Source organism: Abramis brama (assembly GCF_963993115.1).
Source record: "Abramis brama genome assembly, chromosome: 24".
Taxonomy (NCBI): Eukaryota; Metazoa; Chordata; class Actinopteri; order Cypriniformes; family Leuciscidae; genus Abramis; species Abramis brama.
In genome coordinates this window covers 16,536,051-16,559,616 of record NC_139986.1, presented here as the reverse complement: position 1 = coordinate 16,559,616, position 23,566 = coordinate 16,536,051, and the positions used below count along the sequence as shown (strand labels likewise).

Below are 23,566 nucleotides of genomic sequence, written 5' to 3'. Positions count from 1 at the left end.
TAGGAAAAAGAGGCTACAATTTGCACGAGCTCACCAAAATTGGACAGTTGAAGACTGGAAAAATGTTGCCTGGTCTGATGAGTCTCGATTTCTGTTGAGACATTCAGATGGTAGAGTCAGAATTTGGCGTAAACAGAATGAGAACATGGATCCATCATGCCTTGTTACCACTGTGCAGGCTGGTGGTGGTGGTGTAATGGTGTGGGGGATGTTTTCTTGGCACACTTTAGGCCCCTTAGTGCCAATTAGGCATCGTTTAAATGCCATGGCCTACCTGAGCATTGTTTCTGACCATGTCCATCCCTTTATGACCACCATGTACCCATCCTCTGATGGCTACTTCCAGCAGGATAATGCACCATGTCACAAAGCTCGAATCATTTCAAATTGGTTTCTTGAACATGACAATGAGTTCACTGTACTAAAATGGCCCCCACAGTCACCAGATCTCAACCCAATAGAGCATCTTTGGGATGTGGTGGAACGGGAGCTTCGTGCCCTGGATGTGCATCCCACAAATCTCCATCAACTGCAAGATGCTATCCTATCAATATGGGCCAACATTTCTAAAGAATGCTTTCAGCACCTTGTTGAATCAATGCCACGTAGAATTAAGGCAGTTCTGAAGGTGAAAGGGGGTCAAACACAGTATTAGTATGGTGTTCCTAATAATCCTTTAGGTGAGTGTATATATATATATATATATATATATATATATATATATATATATATATATATATATATATACTGTATATGTTGTATATAAGAAATATGATTGCATTTTCTTTTAAACATTTTTTTATTTGAAATGAATTACGATTTGACATTACAATTTACTATAATAATGGGGAAATCAACCTGGTTTTCAGGTTAAAAAGATACATGTATTCAGAAAATCTCAAAAAGGGTTAGTTTTAAGACAAAATAAATAACTTTTTTTTAACTAAAAACATTTTTACAGTAATATCATCACACGAATTTATGTAACCTTCTGGCTGCTTTTATCAAGAGCATGTATAATTCAAAGATGCATCATATAACATAAAAATATCTTCTGTTTCTCAAAATGGTACTTATGCAGTTAATAAACAACTCCTGTTTAGCGCGGTTTCTCAATATTGCATAGTAATGACTGATTAATTTGTTATTTTAAGCAACACTAATATAACATGTAACACGATAACTCCTGAGTACTGAATTTTTAATTGTGGTGAGACAAAAACATTTATAGACCTATGTAAGTGTGACAAATATATAAACCTATAACACTGATGACTGTGTCGTATGAACTTTCCAGTACTGTGTGTCACTCTAGATTCACTGAGACTGCAGTATTGAGACTGCAACATGTAGCTTAATGCACTATGGTGTTAATAAACTCTAAACAACCTTTAAGAGTTGAGAAACCTAATGTGAAAGCTAAACCTATACATATGTCAAAGATTTATATGAGAATAGATGAAATAAAACAAAATGCAAATACAGTTGCAATGAGGCTTTTGGATGCTATGCCCAATAAAAGCAACTATAAACAGGTTACGCCTTAACATAAGAGACTAAAGCACTGTGCAAATTCTTTTACATAAAGAAAAAAAAAGTTATTGGAACAGACATTGTGATTGACACTCTATTGATGTGAATGACTTGACAGCAGCGGCGAGATCAGACGTTCTGTTTGTTTGATCTTCGGTCTAAAATGAGATGCGCCGTAGCAAAGCATGAAATAAAAAAAATATTGGTGCCTTTAAAAAGCTATGAGAAAAGTCAATAGATATTATGATGTGAACTCTTGAGAGGTGACAGATGCCTCTGAGCAGGAGAGAGGCAAGACGTCCAGACAGTCTCTTTACTTAGTGTGTGTGTGTGTGTGTGTGTGTGTGTGTGTCTCGTCTGGAGTTGAACCAGGGCCGGTCCAGATCTTTTGAAGACATGGGTTCAGGGGTCGCCGTCAGGAGGTGGAGGCTGACACAGTTTGTACAATCTGTTAATAGAATTTTAGAAATATTAAAATAAATGTATATTGTGTGTGTGTGTGTGTGTGTCTGTGTGTGTGAGTAGAGTTTTCTGTGATGGGTAGGGTTAGGGGACAGAATATATAGTTTGTATATTCTAAAAATCATTACGTCTATGTAATGTCCCCATAAAAGATGAAAACCCAACATGTACCGCAGTACCTTCTTGGATTTAGGCAGCATTTGTTATATGCCAAATAAACATAAGCCACACAGCGATGATAAAATGCAACACGCTATGAAAAGCTATGAGTCATTGTCTTGAGGGTCATGCTACAGTACATCTCCCTACGGACCTCAAGTGACTGTGAAAGATTAGAGTTTACACTGGAGTTTTGAACCTGCTGAGAGAGAGTGAGCAGGTATGCTTTTTAATGTATGTTTCATTCTATTTCCCAGCAGGAAATATAGTTTGGCTCCCAGGCTATCCAGCTCTCTCTCTCTCTCTCTCTCTCTCTCTCTCTCTCTCTCTCTACCAGCCCTTGCCAAGCAGCAAATAATAGTGTTATAGTGTAGTAGTGTTAGAAACATTGCTAAGCTACGTAATATGCTATCAGTTTCTGATGCAGAAAAGTTAGTTCATGCATTCATGACCTCGAGACTAGATTACTGTAATGCTTTATTAGCTGGTTGTCCTGCATCCTCAATAAACAAGCTACAGTTAGTTCAAAATGCAGCCGCTAGAGTTCTTACTAGATCAAGAAAATATGATCATATAACACCGATTTTATCATCACTGCATTGGTTACCTATAAAGTTCTGTATTAATTACAAGGTATTACTACTGACTTATAAAGCCCTAAACGGCTTAGCTCCAGTCTATTTAACGGATCTTCTATCGCCCTATAATCCATCGCGCTCTTTAAGATCAATAAATTCGAGGCTTTTGGTCATACCTAGGATATCCAGATCAACCAAAGGAGGGAGAGCATTTTCACATTTGGCTCCGAAACTCTGGAATAGTCTTCCTGATACTGTTCGTTGCTCGGACTCACTCTCCCAGTTTAAAACTAGATTAAAGACGCATCTTTTCGGCCAGGCATTCATATAATATTTTTAATCTTACAGTTCAAACTACAATCTGGCCTCTAGTTCATAAATGCCAGAGGAGAACTGGCCCCCGACTGAGCCTGGGTTCTCCCAAGGTTTTTTTTTTCTCCATTAGGTCACCTGATGGAGTTTTAGGACACCATTAGGTCACTTGATGGAGTTTTTTCGGTTCCTTGCCACTGTTGCCTTTGGCTTGCTCATTTGGGGATATTTTGGGGATATTTAATTTAATTTTATTTTATCAATCAATAAATTCCACTAGAAACAAACCTTGTTGTATTATTTTATTTTAATTTAATACTGTGAAGCTGCTTTGATACAATCTGTATTGTGAAAAGCGCTATACAAATATACTTGATTTGATTTGATTTGATTTGTTATACAGTAGCTGTATGTGAGCTATACACTGAAAAAAGGTAAAAAATTAACTGGTTTTATTTTGAGTCATAAATATTATTTAATATTTTTGAATCAACCTAAAAACATTCATTTGCACCAAACATTTTTTATGGGTTAAAGGCACACTATGCAGTTTCTGTTTTTGTCAAACAGCGGCCCCTGGAGTCATTGTGGAGTATTTGTATTTAACGTTACTGTTGTAAATACCACTCACGCAGAGCCGTCTCTGCACTCACGGCCTGATCCCCTCCCCGCTTTCTTCGTTTTCTTCGTCGACTCTGCCATGATTCACGTCTGAAATGCGTGCTAGTGTCTTCCATAGAGGCTGCTTCATATGTTGTTGATGTACGTGACGTCGTGCCGTAAAGCAAGTAGTGATTCTCGCGAGATTTGACGCCCTGCCACTCTCAAACTTGCATTGCTGATTTTGCCAACAGCAAGTTGGTCGGCCGTCGGGCAGTTTTGATCCGTTTTGACGCTTAGCTCAGTTTTTTGGTGTGTTCCGCCGTTTTTTGGGATTTTTTATTTTTTATTTTCATAACAACATGAGCCGAGTGGAATGAAGAAAGTGATCAGCATGATTGATATTCAAAATGTTAAGCAATCGCTGCTCTGTTTATGGTTTGTACAGTATATCAGTCCTAATTTCGGTTTCCCTTTTTGAATGATGAAAATGATGACGTTCTTACACGTGCTAGGTGACAGTCGAATAGTCCTTTGGTGTGTTCAAGCGCAGCTTCTTGGCCGAGACGCAGCGAAAAACACTTGGCCGAGACGCAGTGAAAAATCTCTGCTAGTTATTTGACGTCGGTTTGGTTTAAGGTTTACAGCAAACCCCTCATCAGAATGTTTGAGGCATATCAATATAGAGCTTTAATAATTCTGGAGGCCTACACATTTTTCTGAAATGTGTAAATCTTCGAACCGTGGCATTTAGGTCTAAAATTATTTCATGCACATTTTGTAAAGGTTAGTGAAAACCACAGTGTGAATGTGAAAGGACTGAAATTGTGTGTGTGTGTGTGTGTGTGTGTGTGGTTACCTTGGCACTGTTGAAGGAGTGCGGTCTCTCACTCCCAGGTTCTTGGCCGAGTTCTGCACTCTTGCTCCCTAAAAAGAGCCATAATTATAAATGACTTGCAGGCCTTTCAGAACAGTTATTCTTTAAATACGAATACATATTCTGTGTCCAGTCGGTCAAAGGTGAGAAGCGAGTCATTCACAGAAGCTGTGTTGTAGATTGCTATGGAACCAATATGAAATATCAACTCTAGGAGGCAAAAATATTATTAAAAAAATAAAGGCTGAGAAAAAACCCCCATTAATTACATGATATACCAAAATAATGAGTCTAAGATTAATGAACCTAAGATTAATTAATCTTTGCTGAGGTAAATTTGCAATGTTTTGCATTTACGTGGTATTTCAAGCGTGAATTACTCTGATGAAAGAAAAACTCCTCATAACTTAATTTATGAACCGGTCAGGAGGCTTGATTAATTGCAATAATGTTTCCATTATGACACAAAATAAATGAATGTAATAAATGAAGTAACTGAATAAATTAATGTAATTAACATAATTTAAAATGTCAAACTGACAGTGCAAGTTTTCAAATAATAACTATATATACACTGTATAACAAATTTAAATGTGTGTTTATTTTATTTCAAGTAATGGAAATGTTTTTTTTGTATAATAACCCTGATATATTTATATATTTAATAATATGTATAATATTTTATCAAACATCTTTTAAAATGAAATCATCCGATTTCTTTTCAATTTCTGTACCATGGAAAAATGACTTTTTTAAAATAAATGCGCACCATCTGGTCCTTCTATTTTTAAATAATTAATATAATAATTTTCCAGTTCGTTTCCTCATCAGCCTGCCCTGTCTTCCTTCATAGATGTTGTATCTCATATTTCACAGGAAAAGCGCACTGGTAGAAGATCCTGCCAGCCAGCTGAACCTGTGACTTACAAGCTGCATCTGTCATCCCAGTTCACCAACGCTGACCTTGTCACATTGTGTTAGATGGACTTGTTTGTGATCATAAATTAGAATTGAAAACATTCATACTCATACAACGTGATTTAGAGGAGCACATCCTGTCCCACGTTAAAATGAATCACAGGCCTGTTTAACACACGGCGCTTTTGCTGCGAGCGGAATCCTATCACGTCAAAATGAAGAACGGCCACCTGCGCCCTGACGTAGGAGCGAAAACGTGCATCTTGCACATTTTACAAACATAAGCTGTTTCCGCAAATAGCTCTGCAGGTTTGGTTTGACGCGAGGCGTCTCGGCAGGTGCGTCTGGATCAGCATAAACACTGCCGGAGGAAGTCTGGGACTGAAGAACAGGTACTGTCTCTCTGATGATCATCAGGCACGGTCAGTCCCTTATCCTGTCATGATAACATCAGCAATTACACCACCAGAGTCACGCCGTTCGCCTACCGCTTTCCTGGGACGTTAAAGGACACGGCTGGACAGAGAGGAGAAGGACTGAGATACGAGAGGGCGAGAACACAATGAGCCGTTGTCTGCAGACACGGAGAAGATTATCCAACCACTTGATAACCTTTTCTTCAACAATCGCTTCTCTAAAAATATGGTTAACTCATTTTAGCAGTTCAGCAATTTGGTGTTTATACATAGAAACTCCATAATGGAGCGATTCGTCAGTGTCCCTGTTGCTTCCTCTATGAGTTCCAGGCATTATGATGGATGAGTCTCTTTTAAGTCTCGCTGTGAGGTACAAATCACGAATAATAATAAATAGCCAGCCAGGGGGAGCTCTGATGATAGTCATTCATATTGATATTCATAAAGTCATTTTGGAGCCCGGACCGGCGCAGGTAAGGACTCATCGCCCACAGGCGGTCCAGAATATAACATAATATACATGCATTATGAATTCAGCAGATTTAAAATACTAGGTAATGCTGAAATGCAAATATATATCATAAAAATGTATGGCTAGCCTAAAGTATGAAAGTTTAATAGCACAAACATTTTAATGACCTGACCTATGAATGACTATTGCTGTGGGTTTTATTGGGTTCTTGCTTCATATTTTACATGGAACATCAAGTGGAGACCCAAAATCATGACAAAATTAAACAAAAAGTTCCTTAGAACCAAACATTAAAATGTATTAAAACGACCATGAACTGTATAGGCTTACAAATAATGCAAACTATTTAAATGATAATTAAACTATTCGTTTTCATTTATTAAATTTAGAATTCATATTTTACTTATTTATCAGTTCTACATATTAAAAAATGACTTTGAATACAATTTATATACAACAATATCTGTGTGTGTGTGTGTAAAGTAATTTTTTTTAATTACAATAAAATTAATTATTGATATTTATTAATGAATGTATTCATAAATCGATGAAATATAATAAATAATCGAATAAATAAATAGATTATTAATATATATATACAAATGCATAATTTTGCCTCACAGCAGAAGTGGAGCACATGGAACAATAATTTATACGCATATATGCAAATCAATAATTTATTTATGCATCAACGTATTATTAATAATCCACGTATAAATAAAATGTACTTTATTTTGCTAATACTATTTTTTTTACTACTACTTTTATTACTAAATAATTATTACAATTTGTAACACACACTGGTCGACCCAACAGATGAGGAACACTGCCCTAATATACTCTTCTAAAAGTTTTGTGACTGGTCTTTACCTCTCATGACACAGGCCCACCTTGAAGTTTCATTCCTTCTGAGCTGACACAGCAACTGTCATAGCCTTCTATTATACAAGTCTCACAGTGCTTAATGATATAAAAAGAGCAGACCCTGTCAGGTCATCCATAACCTCGTGAAGGACGTTCAAGGCTAGTCAGAAAAAGACTAACAATCTTCCCACTTTCTAAATGAAAGGTATAGGGAGACTTCATTTCATGAGCGTTTATCCTCCTCCTTCCAGACAAGCTAACTGGAGGGAGGAAAAGCTTATGCTAATAGCCATGTAGAGAAGAAACCAAAATGAGAGAAAGCAAACCAAGGCAGTTAAGCTTGTTACATTTCCCAAAATAATTAAACAGTCCTTTGATAAAAAATAAATCCTCCTCGAAATGAACACGGTGGCCTAATGTTTGGATTTTTTTGCAACTGTAATTCCAAGTAAATTAACGGGGTCAGTCAAATTCAGAAAACATTCAAAGCAGAGGTAGATATTAGCTCATCTTTTATTCTGCTGAAGCACTTCAAAACTAAACCATATAAATTAATTTCCCAGTAGAAAATGTAATTAAGAAACAATGGGTTTATACAATCATTTAATACAGGGATGGGCAACTTGGGTCCTGCAACTGTCCTGCAGAGTTCTCGAGTGCCTTGGCCTGCAATGTTTTTTGCAAGCTAATCAAGGTCTTCAGGATTACTAGAAAGCCCTGTTTTCATCAGAGCTCAACTCTGCAGGATAGTGGCCCTCCAGGACTGAAGTTGCCCATCCCTGATTTAGATGGCCAAGGTAACTTCAACCTTATGCACTTTTATGTCCGAGAGGTTGATTTTTTATTAAAAACTAAAAGCTAAAAACTTATTTTTTTTCTTCACATTGAAGATCACATTGAAAGTGATGAGTGAAAAGTGCAATTTTGTCAAATAATGCAAAAATATCTTATTTCATTTAACTTAGGATACATTCAATTCTAGCTATCAAATGAGTCTATCAGAAAATGTCATCATTTGAGATGTGGTGGAAATGATGTGTTGGGCGTATTTATGACTTTGAGAAGAAAAAAAAGAACAATAATTCTCCCGTGAAGCATTTTTTTCATCGTTGAAAAAAATGCAAGGATGTATTAAATTGATAAGTAAAGACTTTTATAATGTTAAAAAGATTTCTATTCCAAATAAATGCTGTTCTTTTGAACTTTCTATTCATCAAAGAAATGTTACTTGAGAACCAAATCAGCATATTAGAATGATTTCTGAAGGATCATGTGACAATAAAGACTGGAGTTATGATGCTGAAAAGCATCTTTCAGCTTTGCCAAAACAAGAATTAAGTACATTTTAAAATATACTATAGGGGTCATGTCATGGACTTTTAATTATAAGGATTAAGGACCAGGATGTTTTAATAGTACAAAGTCCTCAAAAGATTAGGAAAATTAGATTTCTTTATGTCATGGCTCTTCACCCAGAATTATCCCATCATTTACTCAGCCTCAAGCCATATAGGTGTATATGACTTTCTTCTTTCAGCCAAACACAACTGGAGTTATATTACAAAATATCCTGGCTCTTCCAAGCTTAATAATGGGAATGAATGGTACATTAGATTTTGAAGCCCAAAAAAGTACATCCATCCATCATAAAAGTAATCCATATGGCTCCAAGGGGTTAATAAAGGCCTTCTGAAGCAAAGCGATGCAATTTTGTAAGAAAAATATCCATATTTGTAACTTTATAAACTGTAAAGCTTTTGGGCTTCAAAATCGAAACTATTGACTCTCACTATAAAGCTTGGAAGAGCCAGGATATGTTTTAATATAACTCCGATTGTGTTTGGCTGAAAGAAAAATGTCATATATACCTAGGATAGCTTGAAGGTGAGCAAATTATGGGATAATTTCCATTTTTGGGTGAAATAAACCTTTAAGATAGAAAACAGTTATATTAAATTATAAAATACATTAGTTAAGTGCAGCCTTGGTGAGACTTCTTTCAAAAACATTAAAAGAAAACTTTTGAACGGTACTGTATATACATTGTTGGACATTGTTAGTGGACAAATTAAATAAACTAGAGAGAGTGTAAAAAGTGTGCTAAAAGTCCACAGGGCCAAAAGTGTTGAAGAAACATCCAATAACACAACATACCTGCTTCCTCATGACGTCAGTGGCCTGCAAGATGCATCGTGGGGGCAAGCCGTGATTCCGGGCCAGAAGAATGGCCTGTTCCAGCGTAACACTTAGTGTACAACTGCAAGACCGGAAAGAAAATACAGGTCCGCATTTAGCACCATACACTCCACATTATAATGTCAAATCATAGCTGTTTATCAAATACATAAATATTTCATAAAGTATTCAGATGCTGATTGCAGCAATAGCAAAAATGAGGGGTAAAATGAAAAACAGATTTTTTTTTTCCACTCAAGTGTATTGAGGGAAAACAAATCTGATCAGAGACCACTTTCCGCTTGCCATGTTCTAATTTAATTAATTACGCTGAGATGATTTTAATTAATAATTTAATTATAAAACAGAGAAGCTAAATAAATAGGACTAAATTCTGATTACAGCATTTAAGAGGAGGACAGATTCTGGCTCTACTTGCTAAAGTCGAGTCATTTAACAAGCTTGTGCTGGTGTCTCATCCGTCTGTGTCAGAGCCTGGCTAACATGAAGACCTGTCAGATGTGCTTTCATTCCAGCTTGATGAAGCATGACATGCGCTTTCATTCTCTGAGAACATGTGTCTGCCACTCACGTCCCATTAACATTTGAACAGACAGTCAAAGGGTAGCGTGGCCAAACAGGTGTGAGAGACATACACTCCACTGCATCGTTCTGAAATTGAACAGTCCCAAGACACCAATAAACATCCTCCAAGGTGAGCTATAAGCATGCAGTCTCTAAAAGAGCCAAAGACTGTGACCACTAGATAGGAGTGGGAAAGGAGCCAATCAGGACAAAAGATCTGATAAACAAAATCATCCCGAATAAGAGGCCAATATAACTTTATGAGCTAATAACTAATAACTCCCTTCCATAACCATGTGATGTATAAACAACTCAATCTAATAATCTCCAATCTAAACATGAAACCTTTACAACCCACTCGCAATAATCACGAAAATCCCATTAGATAGCAAAAACACTAGGCTGTGCAAAAACTCCTTTATTTATTAAGATCATGGAAAAACATATTTCTCAAAAGCTTTCTGAGGAAGAATGAGCAGCGTATGACCTAAAAAGACCTAATCCAAATGATGACTTATTTAGGGAGATATCAAACTATTTTAGATCTGATAAACAATGAAGCAATCAATAAAAAAGTAAATATCTGACACTGCAAAAAAATTTTTTTATACCTATGTGGAAACTAGTGAGCTGAGCTTTAACACAATGACTATACAGAATCCGTCAAAAAGATTTGGTTATTTAATAGCTTGTCCACTGTCTATATCCATGATGCATCATCCTGACATTTCCATCTCGTTTTTGGAGATATATTATATACATGTTCACAGGCTTTTTACCGGCAGAGGTGTCAGATGAGTTATATGGCTCTCGTCTGTGAATTCAATCATTCAGTTCTTCTGAAGTGAGAACAGCACTGACCTTTGGCTCAAGTAAAAGAGATTTTTTTTTGTTGATCTCAGTATGCAGATAGTGAAAATTCTAGCTATCACACTAGAAAATATGAAACTTACTGGGTGATGGATTTGTTTTCTGTGCCTTTGTAATAAGTGCATCTGAATTCAGTGCTTGTTTCACTCTTTGATTGTCTGCCCTTGGCAACAAATTGGTTACTTTCTGCTGACTATGTCGAAATACACTGGATGCTAAGGTGTATTTTACCCTCAATTGCATTTCTCAGATCGATCCTTTTGATTTATAATAGAGAAAAAAAAAAACATGATACAATGATTTCAGTCAGCAATCGCCAGTGTTCCTCACATGGGTCATTGATACTGAACAGTCATTTTAAACTTCAAGGACACGTCATGACGCAGCAAAGAGAGGTGAATCTCACTAAAGTGTAGGCTTGATTCATGTATATTCGTTACACTGATAGACACACATATACTGAGTGTCAAGGGCACTGTGTGACCTCTTAACTACGCCTCGATATTGATCCTTCAGTGTTTTATGGCTGATTGAGCTTTCTCGTCACTTCTCAGCCGTAGCGTTCCTACTGTTACTTAATTGCTTGAGGGAATGCTGCTCAAACGCAAGCGTAAAGGCCCTTACAAACTCACGTCATACACCACTTTGACCTCCACATGACAAGCATTAAAGAAAGCATCACTGAAGAATAATTATATGTGGTTGCTATCAAGAATGTAGGAAGAGCTAACTATATAGTAAAATTGTGAAAGCAAAAACAGTGTAATTTTAGTATTTTTTATATACTATTTTAGTATGTTTTTTTCCTTTATCGTGTTTTTTTGTTAATTTTTCGTTAATTTTTTGTTGTTTTATATATTTCTGCATAGCTTTAGCTTACTTTTGTTTTAGTTTTTACAGTAGTACTTCAATTTATTTCTGTCAGTTGCCAAGCCAACATTTCCAGTGATGTACAGTAACAAAGTATTTCTCCTTCATTACTGTATAAGTATTTTTAAGTCATTTTACTTCACTACATTCCAAGGCATAATATCTTACTTTGGTCACATGTTAGATTAGGGTCCAATTCTCACTATTAACTACAACTTTTGCCTCAATAAACTGCTTATTAATAATTAGTAAGGTAGTTATTAAGTTTAGGTAATGGGTTAAGAGATGTAGAATATGGTCATACAGAATAAGGCATTAACAGTGCTTTATAAACTAATAAACAGCCATTATCCTAGTAATATGCATGCTAATAAGCAACTAGTCAATAGTGAGAATTGGACCCAAAGTGTTACCCTTACTTTTTATTGCACAACATTCCATAAAAACATATTGTTCCTCGTTATTTCGAACGGAAGAAATCGCCACCCTCCTGAGACGTAAGAGCGATGTCCGAATCGTGAAGCTGATTACTTTCAATTAATCTGTTGAACGACTTTTTTATAGAATTTGTCGCAACATATTTGCACATAAATAAGTTTCCATATAAAAAAATAAAATAAAATAAAAAAAATAGTATACTTTGCTTGTTGGCACACTTGAATTATCAGTAACTTAAATTGATATTTTTTTGTATATTAAAATTTGATAGTGTATAATAAGTGTTTGTAATAAAATAAAAAGTTTGCTTATTTGCAATACATATTAAATGTATGCACTAATCATTATTATTAGTTGCTGACTATACTGACTTGATTGGCTAAAATAAATATATTGGTTCAGTGATCAGTACTTTTTACTTTTAATACTTAAGTATATTACAATTTATCAAGCACTTTTGCACTTTTACACAAGTAAATCCAAAAATGAGTAAGCTATACTTAAAGTCTGCTAAATTGGAACAACTAATTTTGTACTTAATGTACTGATAGGCTACTTTAGTTATCTGGAAATAGTGCTGAAGTTCAACTAAAGATATACTTAAGTATATTTGATTGTGCTTAAGAGGAACTATTGGAAGTATACTTTAAATATCTTGCATTAAAGAGTGATATTATACAGAAGTCATACTATCCTTAAAGGAACACTCCACCCATTTGCATTAAGCTTTGCAATGTTAGAAACCCAGTCATACTATTGAATGGTCGTGCAACATTTTCTCATTTTCCCCTGAGACGAGAGAAATCTGTATTTACCTCTTTACACTTCCTCCTACAATAACGCAAAAATCGCCATTTTGCGTCATTGTAGGAGGAAGTGTAAGAGGGGGGGATTTCTGTTAAGACTACAAGCACTAGTTCCCACCCTTTCAAACCCGCCCATAGGGGGTTGGACCTAATGCGCTAACAGACCTATCACAGATCAGTGCTAGTGCGTTTGATTTCACCGGCAGAAACCTGCATGTCCGGCCGAGATCGTCCAAAATGTCCGGGATTCGGCTTTGCTTTCTACGGTCGCCATTCATTGTTTACATGCACACCTTTTGTTTCAATCTAACTGAATTCATTCCGATTGGTGAATCTGAATGTAGTGTTTACATGAATGCTAAACAAGTGATCGGTTGATGTGCGTTTTACCATTGCTAAGAAAATACCCGCTCCTCAATGAGAGATAGCCCACGAGCCCGGCGCGTCTCACAGGCGCCGCTCATCAGTAATCACGCCACTGGCTTTTGAGTTCTACAGTCGCCATTCATCATGTTTACTGTGACGAGCAGGACGAGGCTAGGGCCGCGGGAGAAAGACGCGAGGCCGGTGGCGTGATCGGTTGATGTGCGTTTTACCATTGCTAAGAAAATACCCGCTCCTCCGTGAGAGATACGAGACCAGTGTGTCTCACAGGTGTCGCTCATCAGTAATCACGCCACCGGCCTCGCGTCGTTCTCCCGCGGCCCTAGTCTCGTCCTGCTCGCCACAGTAAACACAATGAATGGCGACTGTAGAACGCAAAAGCCGAATCCCGGACATTTTGTGCGATATGCGATCTCAAAAACCCGGGCAGACTCACGGAGACTACTAGTAACTTAGCTTAGCTTTATTGTTTACAACTGCTCTCTAACCGGTAGGCGTGGCTTGGGAGTGGCCTCGTAGAGCAGCGAAGCAAGTGCATTCTGGGAGTTGTTGTCTTTCATCCACATAAGCCAAAAATACATTTTCTGGCTTTTCTCAGTCTAGAAAGCTCCAAATTCAAAAATAATTTCACATTTCTTCTACATAAATGACCCAATTTAAATACACATTCATCTTTCCAGAGGTGGAGTGTCCCTTTAACTAATAGTGATATTAAAACACATTTTAGGCTTAATAATAATAATAAATGTGCATTGTCCAATAAAGTTTCATATCTATATCAGTAACTCTCAAGCGATATGTCAGTAAATATGTTAGTAAATATGTTAATGGCTTTGTAGTATACTTAGTATGAAATAAATGTATTTTAAATACATTTTGGTATTGCTTTTTTTCACTAGGGTCCTTAAATTGTTAAATGCATCAGTACTAGTGCTTTAAAGCGAGACAATTTCAGGGCAGATCAGAGATGCTTTGCCATCACAGCAGAGGTGGGAGCCACAGCAGGAGCTGCAAGAATCAAAGCTGGCCTGAGGCAAAACCTGTGTGAAGGCATTTATTGGCTCTTTATAAAATAAGCACTCTGAACTCTTCTGCTGATGAATAAAATGTGGAAGAGACTCATCAAACGTGTCTGGTATTCTCAGAGGAGGACGCTTATATGCTTATATACACAGTCAGCAACTTACAGCCAGCAGATGTGAATGTCTAAATTACACACTTAAATGTGACTATGGGACTGGACAGATGGACTAGAGAGACAATAAATGGGAGAAAAATATATTGGTCTTAATAGATGAATCTAATGAAAGATCATCCTAAGTTGGTGATTTAAGCACTTTTATTGAGCTCTGTAGAGACCCATGGATGTTTCATTGGACTATTCATGCTTCAAGAGTACAGATGGTTAAAGTACACAAAAAGAATGTTACTGAATTCAAGCATTACAGTACATGTCCCCCTGTGGGGTCCACTTATGAGGTTAGTCAAGGCTTTCTGTGCCAAAAAAATAGTTTGCAATAGTTGGGTTCAATAAAGTTTGCAGAACTTCATATTCAATAAAAGTCAAAGCCTGCATTGCATTGTATCAGATCCACAACATAAATGTGCATCACCAACTGTTGAAGTTGAACTGAAAAGCAAAAAGTTGAACTGAAATGATTGAGGACCTTCAGCTTCTCTTTCCAAACACCTTTGGAGAGATGTGCAGAACAATAGGTGATACACACAGCTAGAAACAACACAAAGTTTGGGGAACTTTGGCACATTTAACTCTTATCAGTAAGAGTATCTATCCTATTTAATTCATATTACCTCATTGTGACTGGTGCATGTTTCTGAACAATGCATGGCATCACTGACATATAAATATATTAATTTGTCTGACAACTAAAAGTTAAGGAAGTTCAGATTGAGACAGACTGGAAACCTGTGGTTCTGAAAGTCACAGTGTTTTCCTAGAGCACTGAACTCATTTACAGTACTTCAATACGTCAAGGAAAATGTGATTTCACATTATATGACCATTTTAAACTGTGTTCTTACTCTCCCTATTTGGGAGGAACCAGTAAACTTAGAACAACTTTATACTGAAATTGGACCACCGCAACAAAAGCAAAGCTTGTGCCTCCATTTCATTTAATTAAAAGCAGGAACTGGCACATTTTGGCTGTTGATTGAGGCCGTTTGGCAAACAAAAATGTATATAAATAGCGCATAATAAAATGTTGATGCTCTGCATTTGATGCCATACTGGTTTTAATATGTCAGGATAACCACATCTGACATCCTTCTCCATGGAACTAATTACATAAACTCTCACTTACGTTAAATATTACATATTATAGCAACTTGAATTTGGATACTATTGAAAAAAATTGACTATAAATATGAAAAACATTTCCCAAACCATGTTTTGCACAGAATTATCTAGAACTATCATTTGGTTATGAGCAAACACAGGTTAAATAGAGAGTGTGTTTGATGGAGGCATGTTTAGAGGGGTGAACAGGACAGAATTCACCGTATCCGTGGCAGGTCTGAGCACCTGCGGCTTCACTAAAGCTGAGATGTGGCCTGTAATTGCTCTGGCGTACAAATGTGAGTTAGTCACACCTAAACCAACACACACAATGCTGAAAACATTTCATGCTGCTTTTCCAATACACTGCAGTAAAGAGCCACTCAAAGAGCAGCATGAATGCGTAGGGCCTTGAAATTGAGATCGAAATATCGTTCCAGCAACATACAGTGCAAATAAAAAGTAAACACCCTCCTGTTATTTTCCACATCCTGAGAGAATTATTACCAATACCAAAACCAATAAATTTGTGTGTTCACACTTGGCATGTTTGGTTCAATTAAAACGAACCCTATAGTGCGATTGCTCTGTTAGTGCGGTTCATTTGAAGAAGTGTGAATGCCGCCACTTGAACCCTGGTGCGCACCAAACAAGCGAACCGAGCATGAACACATTTGCAACAAGCACATTTATCCCGGTACACAGTATTGTTTTGGATGTTTGGTAAGTTCCGTCTTGAAATATACATCATAAAAGATGACCAATCAGGTTGTGAATCTATCCCTATGCCTTCATGTTCTATATCTTTAGGTTCGGTGTTAAAAATGCCAATGTGAACGCTAAGTGGACCAGAACTAATTATTTATTTATTTTTTGTTTTTTTTTGCGAACTGAACACAGTGTGAACACACCCTAAAAGCTAAGATCTCAGAAGAAAAAAAGCCATGATTTGAAGGTTTTGTGGATGGTTGCCAGGGTGTTGCTATGCAGTTGCTTAAAGGTTCTGCTTCTGTTAAGGAGATGTTAGCACATTCACTGGCTCTGCCCCACTGGGAACACACCTATTTGGTCAAATGAAGGTGAAAGATCCTTCCAAGCAGATTTGTGACAAAGGTATTCAAAATTCCCAGCTATCACAAGTATATAAAAAATAATGCCAATGAATATATCGCAAAGCACTATAAAGCCCCTATTACAAACGAGAACAAATTTAAATCTTCTCAGAACTGGCTGTCCTCCCAAACTCAGTATCTAGGCAAAACGAGCTGGAGAAAGTGATGCCACCAAGAGGCCTATAAAAAATTTAAAGAGTTACAGTCCTCCAGACAGTGATGTGAGAAACATCAGGAAAAAAAAAAAAACTTACAAGATGAGGAAAAAAATACAAGAATACTCATACTGAACCAACAAGGATGGTTTCCTGGAGTGACCCAGCTAAAAAAAAACTGATTTAAAGTCCAATTGGGCATCTTTGGAATGACTTTGCAATTCAAAAACGTTTCCCATCCAACTTGGGCAATTTTGCTAAGAAAAGTGGTTTCAAATTTCAGTGTCAAGATGTGCCCAAAAAAACTCTACTGCCAAATGAGATTATAATAGTGCAATAATAGTGGAGGCAAATGGCATGGTTGTGCATCATTAAGAATTGAATTGAGAATGCTTTTCCTTTTGAAAAAAAAAAAAAAAAACAAGACTTAAAAAGACGTTTTACAGGCCTTTATGGACTGGGGTGGATGAACACTTCCACTTCCTGTCATTCAAATTCCAGTTCAACTTCCTGTGAGGTGTGGGCAATTCAATTAAAATTCCAACTAATGAACTGAAAATGTCATTGACGGTTACATTTTGAATGCTGAACATTCCATCAATGTAAGTCAATATACACTGCGGTTCAAAAGTTTGGAGTCTGTATATTTTTTTTAGTCAGCAAGGGTGCATTAATTTGATCAAAAGTGACAGTAAAGACTTTTACATTGTTACAAAACAAATGTATTTTAAATAAATTATGTTTTTGGCTACACTTTATTTTTGTTGCAATGTAATTACTAAGTAATTATAATTAACAAGATGTACTTTCTATAGGGTTAAAATTAGGGGTTTAGGGTTAATTGCAAGTAATTATGCATAATTTACTGTTAATATACACACATATGGTGATAAGTCTGCATACAGGCAGGAGGTTAAACAGCTGGCTGTCTGGTGCAGTCATAACAACCTGGAGCTAAACACACTCAAAACAGTGGAGATGAGAGTGGACTTCAGGAGAACCCCCCCAGCACTCCCTCCTACTTATCATCATGAACAGCACTGTGGCTGCAGTGGAGACATTCAGGTTCATGGGCTCTACCATCTCTCAGGACCTGAAGTGGGACAATCACATTGACCTCCATTTTGAAAAAAGCCTTCCTTCACCAGCTGAGGAAGTTCAACTTGCCACAGGCGCTGCTGATGAAGTTCCACTCAGCCATCACTGAGTCTGTCCTCTGGACTTCCATAACTGTCTGGTTTGGCTCGGCTACAAAATCAGACATCCGAAGACTACAGAGAACGGTTCTGACAGCTGAAAGGATTATTGGTGCTACCCTGCACACCCTCCAAGAACTGAATACATCGAAAGTCAGAAAGAGAGCTCAGAAAATCACTCTGGATCCCTCACATCCAAGCCACCTTCTCTTTGAACTTTTGCCATCTGGCCGTCGCTACAGAGCACCAGAACAGCCAGGCACGAGAAAAGTGTCTTCCCCCAGGCAATCTACCTCATGAACAGTTAAATGTTCTCCACACTGTGCAATGATAATATACAATACCACATATATTTACTTGACAATACCCTACATCTTCTTATTCCATTCCCTGTTAATTCTATTAAGAAATGTAAATTGAGCACCAAATCAGCATATTAGAATGATTTCTGAAGGATCATGTGACTGTTTTTACTGTTTCATCAAATGAAGTCAGTCTATTTCATCTTAAGAGACATCTTTCAAAAACATAAAAAATCTTACTGATCCCAAGTCAATGAGATATTTTCAACAAAATCTGAATATCTGAGGAATATCAATATAGTGCTGAATTTCAAGCACTATAATAACAAGGTCCACAAAGGATGAATACTCCTTATAGGCTCTATATATAGGGACACACAGAGACAAATAGAAGCACAAGAAATTGAAAATAAATAAGCAAAGCAATTTGGTGAAATAAGTATGTCAGCTCTCGCTGATACTAAAAGAGGACTTGAGATTAATAACATGCGTTCCTTCAGTGGAGATTCACAAATGAACCTTTAGAGAAATGGAGCTGTCTGGATCATCTCTGAAATTGTGGATTAAGCGAGAAAATTCTAAATTTAGAATTGAGATGCTGAGTATTCATAATTGCATTGGATGAATGATTAGTGCAGAAAAAGGTATTTATGGAATGATACATGAGCATGTAATGAGGATTATTACATATTCATGCAGAAGAGGAAATTGAATATTAGATGGTATGAGGAAGAGAGATTGGATAGAGGAAAACTGAAATAGAACTATCAAGATAACCCCCCCAAAAATCCACCAAAACAGAAGAAAGATTGAGGCTGCAGAGAAGAAAACAGGATAAAAGACATAAGTGACAGGAAGTAAATTGCTCCGAGCTAGAGACAGAAAGGAAAAAAGACAGGGGAGGAAAAAACAGAAGAGTTCCACTTAGAGTCCCTGGCGAATGCCTGATGCCTGTCGGACAGAAGGGAACAGAGGAGTTTGAGTGTATGTGTGTGTAACCCAGACTGACCGGTGTACTCCGCTGTTACACATGACGATGTGACACGCTCCCAGGCGGCTGCAAAGCTCCGAGGCCACGGTGAGCAGCCCGACTCCAGACGCTCCACAGGCTGTGAACTGACATGCGGCCGTCCGCCGACACGAGATAAAACTTTCCATCAACCTGTACAACTCATCCAGAGCATTAAGAGGACGCATCAGCTACAAAGAGGGAGAGAGTAAAAGAAATATTCCATGTTAAAGAGATAGTTCACCCAAAAAAATTATAACTCTGTCATTATTTAATCACTCTCATGACGTTCCAAACTCATATTTTTCTGTGTCAATTGAACACAAAAAGAGAAATTCTAAAATCTAAAATCATCACGCTTTTCCACACAATGACAACTCTCTCTTAACTGAGAGCAACTTGCCATTGTTTGAGAATGAGAATGAACCTCATTGGTTCTTGAGGAAGCTCAAACGTGCTGCGTAACACGAGAATGAACCTCATTGGTTCTTGAGGAAGCTCAAACGTGCTGCGTAACACGAGAATGAACCTCATTGGTTCTTGAGGAAGCTCAAACGTGCTGCGTAACACACGAGAATGAACCTCATTGGTTCTTCAGGAAGCTCAAACGTGCTGCATAACACACGAGAATGAACCTCATTGGTTCTTACAGAAGCTCAAACGTGCTGTGTATCACGATAATTAATCTCATTGGTTCCTGCTGAAGCTCAAACATGCAGCACAAAACACGAGAATGAATCTCATTGGTTCTCGCACATCAAGCAAACATGCTTGAGTTTCCGTTTACCACAACAGTTGATGAATGTTTATATGTGAATAAAAGCCTAAATTAAATCTGTTCATCATATAAAGCAATCGTGTCTCTTCAGAAAATTTGGACTAAACCGGACACTTCATATGGATTCGTTTTACTATCTCTTTATGAACTTTTTGAATTGTCAAAGTGGTAGTTGCGTAGCTGCAAATGGAGGGACAGAAAGCTCTCAGATTTCATTAAAATATCTTAATTTGTGTTTCGAAGATGAACGAAAGTCTTACAGGTTTGGAACAACATGAGGGCGAGTAGATGATAATTTTTTTTTTTTTGGGGGGGGGGGGGGGGGGGGTTGTGTTAACTAACCATTTAATGACAGAAAGGCCATGTTTAAACTCTGCAGGTTACTTTTGTCATTATTTAGAATCAACAAATGCATTTGATAAATAACTAGGATCACTCTACTTTCTTAATCACAGATTTTCCACGGGTCCCTGCAGATTGTATGATGGTACATACCTTGTCTATAAAAGCCGCTTTGGGAGCCGAGCTGGGGGTAAGGTTTGATTTATCCAGATAAAAGGCCCTATGGAGGAATAATAAAGACATGTTAGTGTAAGCAGTGAACATACAAACTGTAGACATATGATTGCATACACAAGAACACAGGATGTGCTGTAAAACGTAATTTGGGATTTGATTTATCTTTTACATAAAAATAAAGCTGGTTGTAAAGACTCTTTATTCTACAAACAAAGCAGCTAGGAACTTTTAAAACAACACAAATCTACATTACTTTGGGATATGTTCCAGATGACAATTACTGCCTGCAGTACCAATAACAGACATAGGTGGCAGTAGAGTAGTTGAAAGAGAATGAATTCTGCATATGGGGAATATATCCAAATATAGTTCTTTTTCCCATTTTAAATCAAAATATCACACTTTTATTGTAAAAGAGTCATGGCAGAACTGCCTGCTCTGTGGTTCTGGTTTTGTTGCATATTGCAGCACATGTTTATTGTCAGGTAAATTAATCCACCATCTGCATCCTAGCCAGGGAGAGATTTATCACGATAATATTCTCATTTGACACACCATTAATATTATTGTTAATTAGTAAAATATAGTAATCATTCGCTGATTGGAGCAGATGATATGAAAATTGTGGCACTATTAAAGACTATTAATAAAGCCAAATTATGTTAACAAATACACTTCTCTATTCTCTCTCTCTCTCTCTCTCTCTCTCTCTCAAAGAAACAAACACACACATGCATGGAGTCTTGAGCTGCCATCATTTCTAACTCACCCTGCATACTAATTAAGGCAGCTTATGTTAGTGTAATGGGGGAAGCATTAAGCAAAGTTCTTTAGAAACACCAAGAGGCCATCAGCTTAAAGCACTAAGAGCTTAAATCACTAAGAGCTTAAATCACTTAAATCACTGATTTACAAAAGGATTTTCATCATCATTTCATTAAGCAGCACCCAACATATAATGCAAAGAGCAAACAAACACAAATGGAGGTTAATTGGCTCAGAAATACTTTGATTGTAGCCATTTCAATGCAGTGTAATACACAGGAATGTCTGTGATCCTGCTATATTATTGTTTCAAATGACATATCTAAAGCTAAATCTCACTTTAGACCTTTGCCAGCTTTCTGGGTAAAATAACAGTCGGAGGTTTACCATCTAATTAAAAAAAAATTAAATCAATAAAGTCAGTCTGATCAAATATTACATACAGTATACACACCACAATTTGTAATCAAAAGTAACAGTACTGTAAATATTTTAACTTTATATATATATTTCAAATAAATGCTGTTCTTTCAATCCTTCTATTCTAAGAATGTCGAAAAAAAATCATCTGTTTTCACAAAAAAATTAAGCACAACTGTTTTAAACATTGATAATAATAAGAAATGTTTCTCTAATATGCAGCAAATCAGCATATTAGAATGATTTCTGAAAGATCATGTGACACTGAAGACTGGAGTAATGCCTGCAGATTCAATATGCATTCAATATGCCATCCGAGAAATAAATTACATTTTAAAATAGAAACATTAAAACGTGATCATATTTCACAATATCACTGTCTTTTTAATGCTTGTTGAGCGTATAAAACTTCAAAGACATTAAACAAAATATTTCCAACTCCAAACTTTTGGACATCTGTGTGTATTTTACTAATATTATATTTACATGAATCAATATTATTATTCTTTATTTTACATTTTAATATTTACATGCAAAACAGTTACAAGATATGATAAAACTTTTCTAAAATGTATAATGCTCTAATATTTACTGACCCTGACTACAACAGAGTGTGTTGAAAAGAAAGAAAGGGAGACCAGGCAAAAAGAAAATGTACTTTGTAATTTCAGTCAAGAAGACAAATGCCTCACAGACTGCCGACACAAGACCTTCACAATCCAGCAGTTCTGTGCCGGCTGCTTGTTCATTTTTGTGAATTCTCAGTCTCTGAAATTTCAGTCCGTCACCCTTCCTGCAGATGGCCTGAAGTCTCAGAATAAGCCATGGTCACATCCATCAGCAAAGTCTCCAAAGATGTCCTTGCCTGGACATATCAGAGCAGGATTTGAAAAGTGCTCTGTAACACTCAGTTCGACTGAAATTTATCAAGGCAAGACTAGAGAGACTCTTTATGAAATTAAAGTTCTTCTACACCCGTAAAAAAAAGTTGTGCTAGACCAGTTAAAGTTCATAAGTCACTATGGTTCACGTCCTGATTTATCCACACCAGTACAGTTTCATGTAATGTGCCCCTCACTTCAGACTGTGACTAAAGGGTCCACTGATTTAAAACAATAGCCCGCTATGCTTCTCAAAGTTCTACGTACCAGATGGGCAGAACGGGTCTTCACGCATCGCAAAACCAAACAGACAAGTTTGGCGGGCTCAAACAGCACCAGATGGAGCTGACGATTTATGTCACTAGATCAATCGCCCATCCGCTGTTCAGTTTCACGGCAGAGACAACAACTCACTATTGAGAAACACTGCACTGACAGGGGGTGTGCGTTAACTTATATTTAGGGGCATGAGATTTTCCCACAAAATCCCATCCTGAATGTTATCTTTTAGATATTTTATTCGGTAACATTTAATTTTACAGTGTCCTTGTGACATGTAGTTACTGTATAAATTATGCATAATTACATGCAACTAACCCTAAATTAACCCCTATTCCTGACCCTGCCTAACCCTATAAGTGCATGTAGTTAATTATTATTCCTCAGTACTTGCATGTATAATTACATTGTATAACACGGACACCTTAAAATAAAGTTATTAAATAAAATGTTACTTCAATACTAAAATGAATACCATGGTACATGTCTAAAAAAATAATTAATATGATACTTGTCAAAAAAAGATATAGTG

At 36.9% G+C, this 23,566-nt stretch overlaps 1 protein-coding gene across 1 annotated transcript in view; it reads right to left on the bottom strand.

The window, feature by feature from the left end:
- Nucleotides 1-780: 780 nt before the first annotated feature.
- The window catches only part of prex2 (phosphatidylinositol-3,4,5-trisphosphate-dependent Rac exchange factor 2), a 136,788-nt gene continuing 114,002 nt past the window's right edge, over nucleotides 781-23,566 (bottom strand). The window contains exons 36-40 of the mRNA XM_084102368.1: nucleotides 20,666-20,732; nucleotides 19,393-19,583; nucleotides 9,346-9,448; nucleotides 4,504-4,571; nucleotides 781-1,981 (exon numbers count right to left, since the gene is read on the bottom strand). Coding sequence (XP_083958494.1) covers nucleotides 1,936-1,981; nucleotides 4,504-4,571; nucleotides 9,346-9,448; nucleotides 19,393-19,583; nucleotides 20,666-20,732 — 475 coding nt within the window. The 3' untranslated portion in view covers nucleotides 781-1,935. The remainder of the gene's footprint in view (nucleotides 1,982-4,503; nucleotides 4,572-9,345; nucleotides 9,449-19,392; nucleotides 19,584-20,665; nucleotides 20,733-23,566) is intronic.